Consider the following 16,609-nt stretch of genomic DNA (forward strand, 5'->3'; position numbering starts at 1 on the left):
TCCCCCCCCCCGCCTTTTACAAAAGGGGGGTAGCGGCGTCCCTGGCCGTTAGGTTCTCTTGGCGCGCGAGTGGGGTCTCTTCCGCGCTCTGTGCGGTAGAAGTGCAGTCCTCGCGGCAGTCAGGGTGCTGAGGGGACAGAGGAGCTGCCCGGTTCTTCCGCTCTCTGGGCGGACCTGGGTCCCCCGATTGCAGCCCACCGTTCTCGGGGCCGTGCCTGGCGTGAGGTGATTTACTGTCCCCGCCGCGGAGGCCCCCGGGTGAAGAAACGGGCCACCCGTGCGCGTGACTGCTCTCGCGACGCGTCCCGTGGCTGGCGTTGCCGTCTACTGAGGGAGGGAGGGAAGTGCCGGTCCCCTCGACGGGCGGGGTGCACGTGGACGCGGCACGGCACGGTTGTGCCGTTGGTGTGTAACGGTCGCTGAAATCCTGCTTCTGCTTGGTATCACTTTCCCCCTAGGAGCAAGGAGGATGGAAGAAGCTGCGGGGGATCTGAAGCAAGCGCTCCCAAACGTGTGTGACAACGTTCAGATACATGTGGAAGTTCATCAGAAATCAAGCAGGTCTCTGATCAGAACTTTACTTGCTGCAACTTGTGTCTGTTGCCTTTTGGCCTTGTGCTGCACACCTACAAGAGCGCACAGCACTCTGCTCTGCCTCCTTTATGCTCTCCCAGGAGTTTCCACACAGGTGTCTTTCTAAGGTTGAAGCCTATTTCTCTCAACTTCTTGTGCATCATATGATCAGTCTTATCATCAAGTTGGTGACCATATTCTGGACTTGCTTCAGTATATCATTGTTGCTTGTACAGCAGAGCCCAAAACTGCACATGATACTCCAGATGCAGTCTCACAAACAGCCAGTAGATGGGGAAAAATCACTTTCCCTAACACTTGCACTCTTCTTAACACAGCCTAAAATAAAGTTGGCCTTATTTGTAGTAGGGGCATGCCGCTGCCTCATTACCAACTTGTCCACCAGTACCCCTGGGTCCTTTTCTGCAAAGCTGCTTTTCATCCAGTTGGCCTCTGGTCTTTACAGTTGTCTGGGCAGTAGATGGAGGGATGGGATTTCACATTTAATTTTGCTGAACTTCAAGAAGTTCCTGTCAAACCATATCTCCAACCTGCAGAGGTTTCTCTGAATGGCAGCCCTGCTCTCTAGTATATTGACAGCTCTCCCTGCTCTGGTGTTATCCATAAACTTATTGCAGTTGCTTTCCATCACATTGTCCAGGGTGTAAATGAAGATGTAAAAACAGTGTTGGTCCCAATATTGATGGCACCACCCCACCTTTTCCTGCCTGGCTTACTGGCAGCTCTGCTTAGTCTTTGTACTAATAGTCACAATCCTTTGGCCTGGACAGTCCAGCCACCTTGTCCATCTATCCAGTCCTTATCTTACCAATTTGACTATCTGTATACTATGGGAGAGCGTGTCCCAGGTGTTGCCTAAGTCAAGGTGTAAAATATCCACTGCTCTCTTTTTGTCAGACTTAAAAGACAGGGAGTTAGGAATTTGCACTAGGAATGCATAACTTAATTAAGGTAAAGCGTTTCTGAAATCTTAAAACAGTATTCCTTTTCCTGTAGTTTTTGACTCTTCTACTGGAATTCTCCTTATAGCATGTCCCTGTCCTGAGGTATCAGCTGTCCTCAGACGTAATAGAACTTCCAAGCCGAGTGTACCAAATTCAGTCTAGCAGCTTGGCTATGAGTTTGTCTGTTTTTCCTAGTGAAACACGGTTAGATTGCATAACTGGTTTCCATTCTTGAAATCTAGCTGTGTTATTCCGTGTCCCCTGATATGACTGCAAACAGTATTCTTTGGCTTGTGTCTTTTAATGCGCAAATTAAAAACAAGTATCAAACTTGTTGCTTTTGGAAGCAAACTGAATTTTATAGGGTTTTTTTTCTGCAGGGGGGTGTTGAGTGGGTTTTGTTTCTTTTTGTGTGGGTCGATTTTTTGGGGGTGGTTTGTTTTGGAGATTTTGGGAGGGGGGTTGTGAGATGGAAGCTTTTTTCCATCTAGGCTCAGTGCATGAAATAAAGCACTAATATTAGTTCATGCTTACTTATAAATGTTAATGCCATAGATAATACTGTTTCTTTCTTGTTAGTGCGGCCAAGAAAGAAGATATCAAGATGAGTGTCTTAAAGCTGTTGAACAGACATAACATCGTGTTTGGTGATTACCGCTTTGTGTTTCTTGTGTTTCTTCCCCATAGCACAGTCGGCCCCACCAGCCGCAGTCACCGCTCGGCCCCCTCCACCGGAAGCCCTTGGGGGAAGGAGGGAGAGAAGGAGTCCTTCCGCCTGCCGCGGAGGAACATCCAGGTCAAGGGGGGGAGGGCCGTTCGCCAGCCCGCCTTTTACAAAAAGGCGGTAGCGGCGTCCCTGGCCGTTAGGTTCTCTTGGCGCGCGAGTGGGGTCTCTTCCGCGCTCTGTGCGGTAGAAGTGCAGTCCTCGCGGCAGTCAGGGTGCTGAGGGGACAGAGGAGCTGCCCGGTTCTTCCGCTCTCTGGGCGGACCTGGGTCCCCCGATTGCAGCCCACCGTTCTCGGGGCCGTGCCTGGCGTGAGGTGATTTACTGTCCCCGCCGCGGAGGCCCCCGGGTCCCCTCGACGGGCGGGGTGCACGTGGACGCGGCACGGCACGGTTGTGCCGTTGGTGTGTAACGGTCGCTGAAATCCTGCTTCTGCTTGGTATCACTTTCCCCCTAGGAGCAAGGAGGATGGAAGAAGCTGCGGGGGATCTGAAGCAAGCGCTCCCAAACGTGTGTGACAACGTTCAGATACATGTGGAAGTTCATCAGAAATCAAGCAGGTCTCTGATCAGAACTTTACTTGCTGCAACTTGTGTCTGTTGCCTTTTGGCCTTGTGCTGCACACCTACAAGAGCGCACAGCACTCTGCTCTGCCTCCTTTATGCTCTCCCAGGAGTTTCCACACAGGTGTCTTTCTAAGGTTGAAGCCTATTTCTCTCAACTTCTTGTGCATCATATGATCAGTCTTATCATCAAGTTGGTGACCATATTCTGGACTTGCTTCAGTATATCATTGTTGCTTGTACAGCAGAGCCCAAAACTGCACATGATACTCCAGATGCAGTCTCACAAACAGCCAGTAGATGGGGAAAAATCACTTTCCCTAACACTTGCACTCTTCTTAACACAGCCTAAAATAAAGTTGGCCTTATTTGTAGTAGGGGCATGCCGCTGCCTCATTACCAACTTGTCCACCAGTACCCCTGGGTCCTTTTCTGCAAAGCTGCTTTTCATCCAGTTGGCCTCTGGTCTTTACAGTTGTCTGGGCAGTAGATGGAGGGATGGGATTTCACATTTAATTTTGCTGAACTTCAAGAAGTTCCTGTCAAACCATATCTCCAACCTGCAGAGGTTTCTCTGAATGGCAGCCCTGCTCTCTAGTATATTGACAGCTCTCCCTGCTCTGGTGTTATCCATAAACTTATTGCAGTTGCTTTCCATCACATTGTCCAGGGTGTAAATGAAGATGTAAAAACAGTGTTGGTCCCAATATTGATGGCACCACCCCACCTTTTCCTGCCTGGCTTACTGGCAGCTCTGCTTAGTCTTTGTACTAATAGTCACAATCCTTTGGCCTGGACAGTCCAGCCACCTTGTCCATCTATCCAGTCCTTATCTTACCAATTTGACTATCTGTATACTATGGGAGAGCGTGTCCCAGGTGTTGCCTAAGTCAAGGTGTAAAATATCCACTGCTCTCTTTTTGTCAGACTTAAAAGACAGGGAGTTAGGAATTTGCACTAGGAATGCATAACTTAATTAAGGTAAAGCGTTTCTGAAATCTTAAAACAGTATTCCTTTTCCTGTAGTTTTTGACTCTTCTACTGGAATTCTCCTTATAGCATGTCCCTGTCCTGAGGTATCAGCTGTCCTCAGACGTAATAGAACTTCCAAGCCGAGTGTACCAAATTCAGTCTAGCAGCTTGGCTATGAGTTTGTCTGTTTTTCCTAGTGAAACACGGTTAGATTGCATAACTGGTTTCCATTCTTGAAATCTAGCTGTGTTATTCCGTGTCCCCTGATATGACTGCAAACAGTATTCTTTGGCTTGTGTCTTTTAATGCGCAAATTAAAAACAAGTATCAAACTTGTTGCTTTTGGAAGCAAACTGAATTTTATAGGGTTTTTTTTCTGCAGGGGGGTGTTGAGTGGGTTTTGTTTCTTTTTGTGTGGGTCGATTTTTTGGGGGTGGTTTGTTTTGGAGATTTTGGGAGGGGGGTTGTGAGATGGAAGCTTTTTTCCATCTAGGCTCAGTGCATGAAATAAAGCACTAATATTAGTTCATGCTTACTTATAAATGTTAATGCCATAGATAATACTGTTTCTTTCTTGTTAGTGCGGCCAAGAAAGAAGATATCAAGATGAGTGTCTTAAAGCTGTTGAACAGACATAACATCGTGTTTGGTGATTACAAGTGGACAGAGTTTGATGATGGTTTCCTTAATAGCAATGTGCAGTCCGTGTCAATTGTGGATACAGAGCTGAAACTGAAAGACAGACAGGTATCCACAGCAAGAATGTACAGCTCTGTTCATATGCCTGTGAACTAGGTGTAGGCACACTAGTCATAGCCTAAGGACATAAGCAAGACAAGGTCTGTAGGACGACATGGTAGCTTTTATTGGGCTGACTGGTAGAACCAGGAATAGATGGCTAAGTTTTTGGGCCTACAACCCTTAATAAGGTCTGAAACAGAAGTAGTAGGCTTCAAAGCTGAATGCCAGATGAGAACCATAACTTTCTTATGTTATAATTAGCTTTGAATGAGAAATACAATGTATTAAAAGTCTTTTTATGTGCATTCTAGCCTATTGACTTGAGCAAAAGCAGTCTTTTTCTTCATGTTTTTCATCTGAATGAAGAAGGACCAAGCTCTGAAAACCTGGAAGAAGAGAATGAGGATATCATTGCAGCTAACCACTGGGTGCTACCAGCAGGTACCCATGTGATATTTCTGAAAGAAAATCTTGGAAAGACTAAAAGTTTTTATAGGGCCACCTGTTAAAGGTATTATTTGTAAATGTTGTTTAACTTTGTCCTTTGTCGATGGAACCAATATATTTGGACTTTCTTATTTATGGTTTTGACTGAACTACTACAGGTGGTTCCACAACATGTCATTTATTTCTGTAATACTTGTGGATGGGTGGAAGTAACTGGTCTTGTGGAATAGAAACTATAGTCATAATCAGAAGCATGCAAATTTTTAACCCTACAGACTGCATTCCAAATTTTTATTTGGAGGCCCACAAGAAACTCATCAGTTTAAACATTCATTTTCCAGAGCACACTGCTGGCTTCCAGCCCCCAAGACAGTGCTGCTCTTATATTTGGAAAAAACAAACTAAAGAGATCTGGAGTCCTTGGGGTGTTTTCTGAAGAGAATAAGGCTCTGCTCTGCAAGAGGGCATGGGCAGCCCGTGACTATATCATGCTTGGGGAAGTTGAATTCTGTGCCTGGAAGAAATGCAGGTGTGAGCTTAAGCTCAAAGAGAGTGATTCTGAGACATTTCTTGCTCTTTCCATGTTGAGAAAAGCGTAACGATCCATTACATTTCTATTCAGGATAAATTCATTCTGATACTTTTACATTATTCCTATCATTGTGGTTTATAATTGTTCTGTCTCTTTTGCTTGCTTTTCTTTGATGAAAGCTAGAAACAAACTGCTAGAAATGACTGATACCCAAATCACAACTTTAGTTTTTTATACATTATTCAGCTATGTGGGGTTTTTTTTGTCCTCTACATGATGATGTTAAAAAAAAAAAAAAAAAAGCTAAATGATAAAATTTGGCCTAGAACCCTCCTCCCACTCTCTGTCTTGGGGAAATGTAGGTCCATCCTCTATTTCATGTTAAGAAATTAAAAATATTAAGTTCTCCTCACGGTTATTTGAGGAAACAGAAGTTGTGAAACTGCTGAATCTGTCTGTTAGAAAGTAGTGTTTGCATTTTGAGAAAAATAACTTTTTTTTTCCATATATTTTAATTGTGCTCAAATATCTATTCTTAATCCTTTATTTTAGTTGAGAATAATTTGAAAACTGCTTTGTGCTGCAATGGTAGATTATAGATTCCCAGATTGATTTATCCTAACAGGTGTATAATATATTGCATTTACAGCTGAATTCCATGGCCTTTGGGAAAGTCTTATATATGACACTGAAGTAAAATCACATGTAAGTTGAAAATTAATAACAATTAAAATTGCTTGAGGTGAAGTAAGACTTGAAATGTAGCCTGCTTGAAGTTTGCTCCATCCCATGGAGAAGTTATTTGGAAATCACCAGCTCAAAAAAATCTCTATATAATTTTTGACAGTTACATAGTTCTCTGATGTAACAAAAGAAGGCAGAGCTGATATTTTGAGATTAAACATCATATCTCAGGTGTATATCAGTGTGTACTGTGAAGTCAGCTTTGCAAAAAAATCTCAGTTTCCCTGTGAAACTGCGTTCAGTGATGCTCATGCCAAAAATTACAAAGAATTTCTCATATACAGTGGCTTATTTTACAGAAATCAAAAGGTTAACAGCTGGAGGTATTGTTTTGGTAGCAACTTAAAACCTCTCCGAAGATTTTTTTTCACTTTTGCTTTAGACATATTCATTAGCCGGCATGAAGAAAACAATGAATCTTCTGTAGAACAGGGTAGAAATTCACTTTATTAAAATACTGCACCTTGTTTTAAGGCTCATTAATTGCCTGTTTTTCTAGAAGGGGAGAAGAAAATTGGTGGAAAAAACTAACTTCAAAGAGATCAAAAAATGTATGCAGCATTCTTTGAAGTCAATTCTGTATTTCTCTACTGTGAAGGCCCCAAAAGATCTGTTGTGGCTTTGGTGTGGCTTTTTTAAATGATAAGGCAATTTTGGTGGCTTGCTATCACTAGAAGAGAAGTGTGTTGCTATCAGCTGTACTTACAGTGCTTATTGGTGCTCCTGTTAACTTGCAGTAAACTAACTGAGGAAACTAATCATTATAAGTGTTCAAGTTACTGTGTGATGGGCTAATTACTGCCTGTTTTTGTTAATTCGTCCACTATGACTGTAACAAATGGTCGTGTAACAGAAGTGGTGGGCACAGGCTAGGCAGAAGGGAATGGGAGTCTAACTGTGTTTCTGGCAGCAGCTGGACAATTCATTGGTTTAGCAGTAACATCAGCCGGCACTGTTACTATTCATACAAATGCACATTGAATAATTTGACTAGAGTGAGTGTGCTCCCACTTGAATGCTGGTAGGACATTTGGAAGAAACAAAACAGTTCCATGGGGTCATTTTCTAGTTTGAAGATTCTGTGCATTCATCAAGCCAGAGCTTGTAGAACTGTAATCTGAAATTTAGTAATTGTGATGTAAGTAAAGACCATAATGCAGTTGCTCTTATGACAGCAGTCATTAAGATGTTTATTGTGCTTGTTAAAAAAAAAAATCTTTCTATCTGAAGTTTTTGGACACAAATAGCTAATTCATTAGCTTGTTTATAATACCATAGATACAGTATTCTCACTTAAGTCTTTATAACCATCTATAATAAAGCAAAGCATTCCAGTGATTGCACTTCTTTGTTTATAAGGTAAACATCAATTAAAACATCAGTGGTTGTCTAATTTATGGAACTGCTTTCCAAATCATCTGTGTAATGACAAGACTATTTAATTAGGCTTACTGATGTACTAAATAATAGCAAGTTGAATGCTGTTGACTGTAAGTATACGTTGATAGCAAGAAGCAGTAGCTTTTAATGACTAAAACTAGAACTACTTAACTTCTGTAAAAGTAATTGTGATGACTATTCATTCTTTAAACTGTAGAACCATCTGGGTACAGTTGTGTTCTACAGACTGAAATGGTTGCTCTGAATTTTCAAAATAGTACAGTCAGTGTCAATATTAAAAAACATGGGTGAAGTTCAGGTTTTTTGCTATTGCATAATTGCTCCATCTTGAGCGTGAGATATTGCAGGAATACTATTGTATTGTCCTACTAACACATGTGGCTCAAAAGCACATTAAAGGTAACAGCAATAGAAAATAATATGATATCAAGTGTTGTTATAGGTAAAATTCAATATAGATTCGCACCTGAGGTTCATAGACATTTTGTTGAAAGTTTCCTACTTCCTAATTCTAGATAATTCTAAAATGAAGTAGCAATAGTTTTAGAAGCAAGCATTCAGAGGAGAAAATGCAACTTCCCTTATTTGAAAGGCTAACAAATCTACAAATTCCTTACAGTAGTGGATATAAATGCTTCAGTAGAAAGGAACTAAAATATGACAGGAAATGCTTGCTTTGGTGGGTTAAGCACAACAAACTGAACAAATGTGTAGCTGTACAATGCCTAAACAGGACCTAGATTTTGAGTCTTTGATTCTCTGTGCTTGGGTAGCTTGTGTTTTAAAGACATGCTCTAAGTGGGACGATGGAAAATGAAAATAATTTCACTCCCTTAACACGTCTCATTTGTTCATGTAAAAGTTCTGGAACTCCATTTGTGCCTAGTACATGCTGTTCTTTTTCCTGAGGGCAGGAAGGAAATGAATTTCCAACCTTTGTGGAAAGAAAATTTGCCTATGACTAAAAAACATGAGTCCAATTTTTATTTTTGTTAAGAATACACAATAGACATAAGTAGGAGATTGTTTCTATATGTAATTGTATTTGCTGATATGTCTCTAATTTGTGTGTGTCTTTTTCTCCTCTTCGATTAGTTACTTGATTATGTGGCGACAGCATTACTATTTTCTGACAAAAATGTTGACAGCAACCTGATATCATGGAACAGAGTTGTTTTGCTGCATGGTAAATATGATCTGCCTGAAACCAAGTAGATTCATTGGCCACCTGTTTATAATTCTCTTCTGGAAAAACTTGTATTGCACTTCTATGTAGTGAAATTAGATGATCCAAAAGCAGTAGAGAAGTATTCTGTCTATAATACAAATTGAGGTTAAATGTAATGTCAGAATCAAATCAATGTTCACATGTACTATGTTTCACAGGAACTTAAATTCTAAAATTTGTAATGCAGTGACAATAGTTGGGTTTTTATTTTTCATTTTTAAGTGGTATTATTGCTTTTGTGTATGAAGTGCAAAAATAATGCAGATACCGAGGACATTAGCAGCCATGTATTACAGTGCTATTGCAGTATTAAAAAATTTGTTAGTTGTGGTTTTATAAAAATTTTTGACGAAACTGGGAAATCAGTCTGTGTTGTGTTATTAACACTGTCTGTTCTATTGTCAAGTATGAAGGCAGTACTGTCGCTAATTTAGTTATTACTGTATCAGTGAAGCTGTAATCTTCAGTCAGTCCTAGCTTACTGTAGAGGTTATACTATAAACGAGATTGACATCAACTGAATCAATTTCCTTGCAAAATGCAGCTTGCTGTTGATTAATTACAATTTTGTCATCAAGACAAAAATAAAAGGTCATAGTGGAAATATTTATTATGAGTGTTGGTTGCACTTATGTTATAAGGTTCAGTTTAGAAGCTAAAAGATGTTTTGAAAACTATTTATTTCAGACTGTTAATGTATTTATGATAGGTATGTTTAATTTTAGTAATGAGCACATTATTGTGATCACAAAGAAGTTAATACTGGGGAATCTACAATTGTTGCAGAGTAAAATATATTTATGCTATAATGGCAGTACTGGCTTTGAAAGTACTGTCATCTGGTTGATGTTGTCAGTTTCTTTAGCACCCACACATCATCTTCCATACATTCACACCCTGCTTAACTATGCTTGTACTTGTCTGTCTGGAGAAAGTCTTTGTGGCTCTTCTATAGGTGTCAGATCCAAAAGGTTTGTCCCAGAGCATGCTTCCTAAGATGCTCTGAGTTGCCCCAAGGTAGAGATTAATGGGAAAGTGGACAGCTAATCAAACTGGGCATGATGTGTTTCTGTTTTGCATGTCAGAAGAGTATGTTTCAGGAAGATAAAAGTTTAAGCATAGCACTGATTTTTGAGAATGCTAATAAGCATAAGCCCTGCTAGGGTGATACACTTTGCTTCTGTGGCTGTTGAGTATTTTAACTTCGTGGTATTTGCATACAAACTATTACACTAACTATGCTAATCATTGAAAATGGTATAAATTCAAAGCTCAGCTCTAGGACTGTAGTGGGAGTAAGCAATCTTCTCAAAATACCCTGGTCTTCACAGTCATTGCTGTGTTTTTATTCTACAAATAGTGCTGTAATGAAATACAGTAGTTAAAAAGATGCTACATGTCATTAACAATCTGATGCAGACTCTGTGTAATGTGTGGATTTGATTTCAAACCAGGCCCTCCTGGAACTGGGAAAACCTCTCTCTGTAAAGCATTGGCTCAGAAGCTGACAATTCGACTGTCATACAGGTGATCATTTTTGGAAATTTTTCCCTTAAGTTTACTATTATTAATTGGTCTTTTTCAGTAGCCCAAACATATTTAATATTTGATTTCAAGTAACTGGTGCTAAGTGTTAATGTTCATAGTTCTTTTATAGTGCACCTGCCTGGCAATAAAATGGATCTGATAGAGAGACTGGTTAGGATATTTTAATGCCTTGTAAAATGTGTAATTATGTGTGCCCAGACACGTAGAACAAATTCCAGTGGCAATATAGTCATTGGCTTGTGCTCACATCGTACATCAATGAATATTAAAGTACAAAGAATCACAGAGTATCAAGCCTGCTATTTGTATCTTCATGTTCAAGAAAGCTGTTCTTAATAGGTAGTGGTTTTTTAACCATCTTGTTTTGTACTTGGATTGTCTGAATGCTACAGAGGTCAGTCTGTATATCAGACAAGGAAATAAGAGTTAGCCTTAAATTTCATAACAAGATATTTATATAAAAAAAAAAAGTTTATATAAAATACTAGGTGTAACATAAATAATGTGTAATTATTGGAGTGATCTGACTCTAGCCCAAGCTGAGTTTATGATAAACATGGATGGTGTGGTTGAGATATTTTGTCCTAAGGATACCCATGCAGAGCTAAGTAAATAGGCTTCATGCTTTTGTATGTGTTCTTGCTACACTGAACAAAATCTTACATGAACAGAAGACAGAGGCCATTAGCATGGAAATCGTTACTTAAACTATATTTAAATAGCACCTGTTCTAATTAAGAAATTCTGATAGCAATTTAATATAAAGAATTCTAGTGAGACACATTTCTGGAAGTGATAAACTCAAAACCGGTATCATGTTTTGAAAAGTAAGTAATTTAAAGTACTAATTCACAGAATTCCAGGGTTGAAATGGAGGGAATGAGACTTATGGAAGTTAATGGTATTACTGACTTTTATTTACAATAGAGTTGATACTTCTTTTTCCCTTCATATTTTAGGTATAGATATGGACAGTTAATTGAGATAAACAGCCATAGCCTTTTCTCTAAATGGTTTTCTGAGGTATGTATTGATGTAGCTAATTAAGTACACTGTTTCTGTTGAGCTTGATTCATAAAATAAGTGTGCAATGAAGATTACTCAGAATAATTAATGTGTTTGAGAACACTTAAACAGAAGCTATATTAGTAAGTTACTTTAAAAAACAGGTATTTCCATCTTTAAATATGGTAAGGCTTGGAAATTGATGTGATAAGGGAATAGTTAAACATATGCATATGGTGTCTTTCTAGAGTGGCAAGCTTGTAACCAAGATGTTCCAGAAGATTCAAGAGTTAATTGATGACAAAGATGCTCTTGTATTCGTACTGATTGATGAGGTATGATTCTAATAGCACTGATGTACATAAATTTAGCAGAAAGTAAATTGGTCGGAGGGAACTTTGATAATGCTCACTTGTAAAGAACAATAAAAGCATGTTCATGCTTTTATGTGAGTTACATAACTGTGCAGAATAGTGAATTTTAATCTTGAGCTCGTTCTGTTTTGTGTGTGTGTGAGCTCGTTTCTGTTTCCCCTGCCACCCCCGAAATTCAATTAAAATGAAAACCCACCTCTGTTCTGCTGTCTAAACAGGAATTTCACTCACTACACTTTGCTTCCTTGACATGCCTTTCCTTCTCCCTGTAAGTTTCTACTTAACAAAAGATTTTGAAAATGTAGTTTTAGATACCAGACACAAGGATCTGAAGGTGTATTGTCTGGGTTACTTGCTTGCTGCCAGCACTCCATATGTGCAGTTTTCTATGGGGTTTTTTTTGTGTTTGGTGATTTTTTGTTTGTTTGGTTGGTTAGTTGGTTTGATTTTTTGCAGGTGGAAAGCCTCACAGCAGCCCGCAGTGCCTTCAAGGCAGGCACAGAGCCTTCAGATGCTATTCGTGTGGTGAATGCTGTACTGACACAAATAGATCAGATTAAAAGGTAAACTGATATTATTACAAAAGCAAAAGGTAATTGACAGCTTCAGGATTCCTGCTAAATCTTAATTCCTAATTGGAATGCTAAACCAAATTGCTTAGTGAACTATTCTTTGTTAATGGTGCTAATTTTGAAAAGAAATAGGAGTAATACAATAGAATATTTTGCATGTAACTGAGTGAACAATCAAATCTACAGATGGTGTACTTCCTTTAAAGCTAGGGAGAGATATAGGACAGAGGGTCATGATATCTGCTTGGAGAGACAAGAATAAGATCAGTGAAGAACTCATTCATTATTTACAGCTTCTGGATGTCAATGTAAAGCATACTTGCACAACATATGGCTTAGAAGCAATTGTTAATGATGCTTCATCCACTTTGTGTGCTGGATTTAGTGCAGCATACCATCTCTTGTTTTATTCCTGCCACTTTCCTCTCCTTTTTGGGCATACTTGTCTCTGTTCACAGAAAGAAAGGTGCCCTAGTATTTGGCCCTGTCTTGCGGCTAATTAAAGGTAAGTGGCTTATTCATATGGAAAAGTTCACAGACTTCATCTAAAAATAGCTATGGTTAAGAATGTTCTTTCAATATTTCTTAGAGCAAGGAGATGTTGCTTCTCTTTTGTGCTTACTCTAATGTCATCCACGATTACAATGTGTCACATTGCCAGTTGGACTATATACTTTTTACTGAATTGAAATAGAAAACATGTAGATTAAAGTTTCAAATTTACAAGTCGTCTTTTCATAATCTTTTTTTTTGTGGCAGAAACTATACCAGTAGGCTCAAGATAGTTGATGTATATCACTTCTAAAATAGGGTTAGAGAAACAGTGGACACTTGAGAAACAGCTGAAAGAAAGAGACTGTGCATTGAATTTGATTGGTGATAACTGGCCAAAAGCTCCAGATCATTTAATGTAACTGCTGGCTGACAAGAATGATGTGACTGCTTATTGCATGAAATGGCTTGAGTCATAAGAAGGAAGGTATCAATTTGCCAGTCATAAAAGGGGATAATTCTTATACATGTGACCTAAAAATCTGCTTTTATCTTGAAGGTATCCCAATGTAGTTATCCTGACTACTTCAAATATTACGGACAAAATTGACATGGCCTTTGTAGACAGGGCTGACATAAAGCAATACATTGGACCTCCATCCACTGCAGCAATATTTAGAATATATCTTTCTTGCTTGGAAGAACTGATGAAGGTAATAATTCAAACACAAGACTGTAAAATGTCCTCTTTTAATAAATTAGACATTTTAATCATACTTCCTAAATAACCAAAATACACAAATTTAATTCCTTTTCTGTATTTCCACTCTTACTGTAGAATTTAATTTTGAATGTATTTAAGTTTTTTCATACAACAGTGTATAACTTTTCTTTCTAGTGTCAAATAATATATCCTCGACAGCAGCTCCTGACACTCAGAGAGCTAGAGATGATAGGCTTCGTAGAAAATAATGTGTCAAGGCTAAGCCTTGTATTAAAAGAAATCTCAAGGTAAGATTCTGAAATTCTACATTTTTTATATATATGCACACACAGATATATGTATATATGTATATATAATGAGTTGTGGAATGATGTATAAAAGTAATGGAATTTCAGAACAGCTAGAGTTCAGAAATGTGTCCATTTTTTTCTGTTAGGGTTATTGCAAAACCTTTCAGGGGACAAAAGTGGGAAGTGATCAGGATTTGCCGGTATTTCTTAGGCTCAGGTCTAGCTTGGCTTAGTACTGCTTCTGGTTTCTTCTTTACACTTTGAAGTTCTCTTGACAAATTGCTGGCTGGATTAGTGAGATGCCTTAGGTTTCAGTGGATATAGTGAATTGTAATTCAGTTCAGTGGAAATAGTATTGGCCTTAGTTCCTGCTAAGAAAGTGTCTTAGAATTCTTTGCAATATAAGAAGTCAGTTTTTAGCATTGAGATAGAAGTGGACAGAAGCAAAGGGGAAAGGAGTGAATTGTAAATAGGAGAGTGTTATGATCTGCTGAGTACGTTAGTAGAGCAAATAGTCTTTCACTGCAGCATAACAATTCTTGAAACAATAAAAATTATATTCACAATATCAAGCAATACTTTTTTCCAAAGTGCTGGTTCCTATGGAACAAAATAAAATAACAGTCATAAAGTCAGCAAAGTGTGTTTTCCTTCTGTTCTTGAAGTAGGCAATCTTAACTAGTGAGGAGTGGAATAAAAGCAAGTTAGTTTTTCCAGGCATAGAGGTTTGGGTTCTACATACACAGAGTGGTGCTTGGAGGAGATGGAACCATATATCAATCAAGTATGTGAGGTAAAGGAAGCTTTTTGTAAATGGTGGGAAGGAGATAAGCAGTAGCTGTGAGGTCCAGCCTTCAAAACAAATTTTTCAAGTCCTTCCAAGTGCAGATGGAAAGTTATGTCTGTACCATACCCTTTCAAGTGTAGACATCCCCCCACATTGATGAGGTATGGCACAGTGATGTGAAGGGCATGACGTGAGCTTTGGCAGGCAAATGTGACTATGCTGTTTCTGTACCTTTGCTTGCTTTTCTGTACTGCATAGCCTCCCATAGGCTGAAATTGTCTGTCCACTTCCTGCTTCTGCTAAAAGTGCTGCAAGTGACCTGCTGAATTGTGATCTGAGGTTTTTTAGAACAACTTATGGGAGAAAGAAAAAGGAAAAGTTGTCTTTCAAGAGTGGATATTTAGCATTTAAGCAGTACTTGTTTCTGTTTTACTATAGAAGAAGTGAAGGTCTTAGTGGCCGGGTCCTGAGAAAACTTCCTTTCCTAGCACATGCACTTTATATTCAAGTAAGTATATTCTATTAATTATATTTTGGTTTGGTTTTGAGGCAGGTAGGAGGACATTTGGACACTGCCTGAAGTAAAAGATTGGGCCTAACCCCCCTTTTAATCTAAATTGCACTGTTTCTGCAGCTTTGTAGACTGGAACAATTTTGCACTGTCCATAATTTAAAATGACATTGAAGACAACAGGAGGGATTGACCTGTCCTACAGCATTCTATTTTTAAATAGATGTTGTGACAGAACTAATTCCTTTCTGGAAAAAAAAAAAAAAACCTCTGCAACTTTATAAATAATAATAATAATTTGTTAAAAACCTTTTTTGAAGCAAATCCACAGTAATAAGGATTGACTAAAGACTTTGTGTAACTTGACTTTGACTTTACTATGCTAGCTGGTTTAAAATAAACCTGCATTTTTATGTTTTGGAGCATTTTGAAAATTTTGTAACATGGAAGTCAGATATGTCGCTTTTAAATACTGTGATTTTTATGTAAAATATTATGTATGCCAATTACTGTAGTGTGTCTAACAAAATGTTCTCTTATTTTCAGTCCCCCAGTGTTACAATGGCAACGTTTCTTCAGGCTCTTTCACTTGCAGTAGACAAACAATTTGAAGAAAGAAAGAGACTTGCAGACTCGCTGTGATACTCTATTCTTTTACAGTTGTCAGTATTGTTAACACTGAAAACTACATATTTTTCATACAAACTGTGCAGTTTCTATGCGTCTGTAAAATGATTGTCAACACCTTAAAAAACCTGGAATGCCTAATATAGTTTTTCAAAACATTCATTAATAAACAATTAAGAAATTTTACAGAATATTTTTCAAAAACTTTATTTCAAATGCCATTAAGAGGATTGTAAAAAAAATTCTTGCTAAAAGACAGTTTTCATCTTTTGCGGTTATTAAAAGTGGGCAGACTTCTGTTCCTTGTTTCTTAATCCGTGCATCAGTTTTTATACTTCTGATTTCCTTTATATTCTGATACTTCTGCCATAAATGCACTATTTGTTATTGCTTCTGAAATAACTAGCATGAAACTGGGAAGGATTTGAAGTGCTCAGTGATGGCCCAGACCTTTTATGCTGACATCTCTTTATCTTGAAATTTAGTATCAAGTATTACTTTTTTTAATTATATCAGGTTCAAAATCAAAATGTCACTTAACTGTATTTTATAATACTACTTTTTTGTGTTGTTCCAAGGACGTGAACCAGGGTGGACCATGTTTTCTCACTGAAGAGTAACTACAAAGTGTAAGAATGGTTCTTTAAAATGCATTAAGTTTGGTTTTGTTTTGGTTTATAAACATGACATAAGAGTTACAAATCCCCTGTGGAGAAAAATATTTTGTAGTGCAAAAGCCAGGAAGTGTATGCATCCAATTCCTAAAGGAACAGGGTCAACTTTTATATG

At 38.5% G+C, this 16,609-nt stretch overlaps 1 protein-coding gene across 1 annotated transcript; it reads left to right on the forward strand.

Annotated features, from left to right (window-relative positions):
• Positions 1–2,198: 2,198 nt before the first annotated feature.
• On the forward strand, positions 2,199–15,852 carry TRIP13 (thyroid hormone receptor interactor 13). The gene is made up of 14 exons (XM_009637915.2): positions 2,199–2,578; positions 2,720–2,822; positions 4,379–4,544; positions 4,850–4,979; positions 6,167–6,222; positions 8,758–8,848; positions 10,345–10,417; positions 11,398–11,461; positions 11,692–11,778; positions 12,274–12,380; positions 13,441–13,594; positions 13,780–13,892; positions 15,121–15,190; positions 15,740–15,852. Exons 2-14 carry the CDS (start codon positions 2,731–2,733, stop codon positions 15,833–15,835), a joined length of 1,299 nt encoding a protein of 432 aa, XP_009636210.1. The 5' UTR covers positions 2,199–2,578; positions 2,720–2,730; the 3' UTR covers positions 15,836–15,852.
• Positions 15,853–16,609: the final 757 nt, after the last annotated feature.

The sequence above is a fragment of the Egretta garzetta genome, unplaced genomic scaffold (assembly GCF_000687185.1).
Source record: "Egretta garzetta isolate BGI_Z169 unplaced genomic scaffold, ASM68718v1 scaffold14, whole genome shotgun sequence".
In the NCBI taxonomy this organism is placed as follows: domain Eukaryota; kingdom Metazoa; phylum Chordata; class Aves; order Pelecaniformes; family Ardeidae; genus Egretta; species Egretta garzetta.

Coding starts and splice junctions, on each gene's coding strand:
- TRIP13 (XM_009637915.2), top strand. CDS start 2,731: ATGGAAGAAGCTGCGGGGGATCTGAAGCAAGCGCTCCCAAACGTGTGT. Junction 6,223..8,757: donor ACACTGAAGTAAAATCACAT/GTAAGTTGAAAA, acceptor CTCTTCGATTAG/TTACTTGATTATGTGGCGAC. Junction 12,381..13,440: donor CAAATAGATCAGATTAAAAG/GTAAACTGATAT, acceptor TTTATCTTGAAG/GTATCCCAATGTAGTTATCC.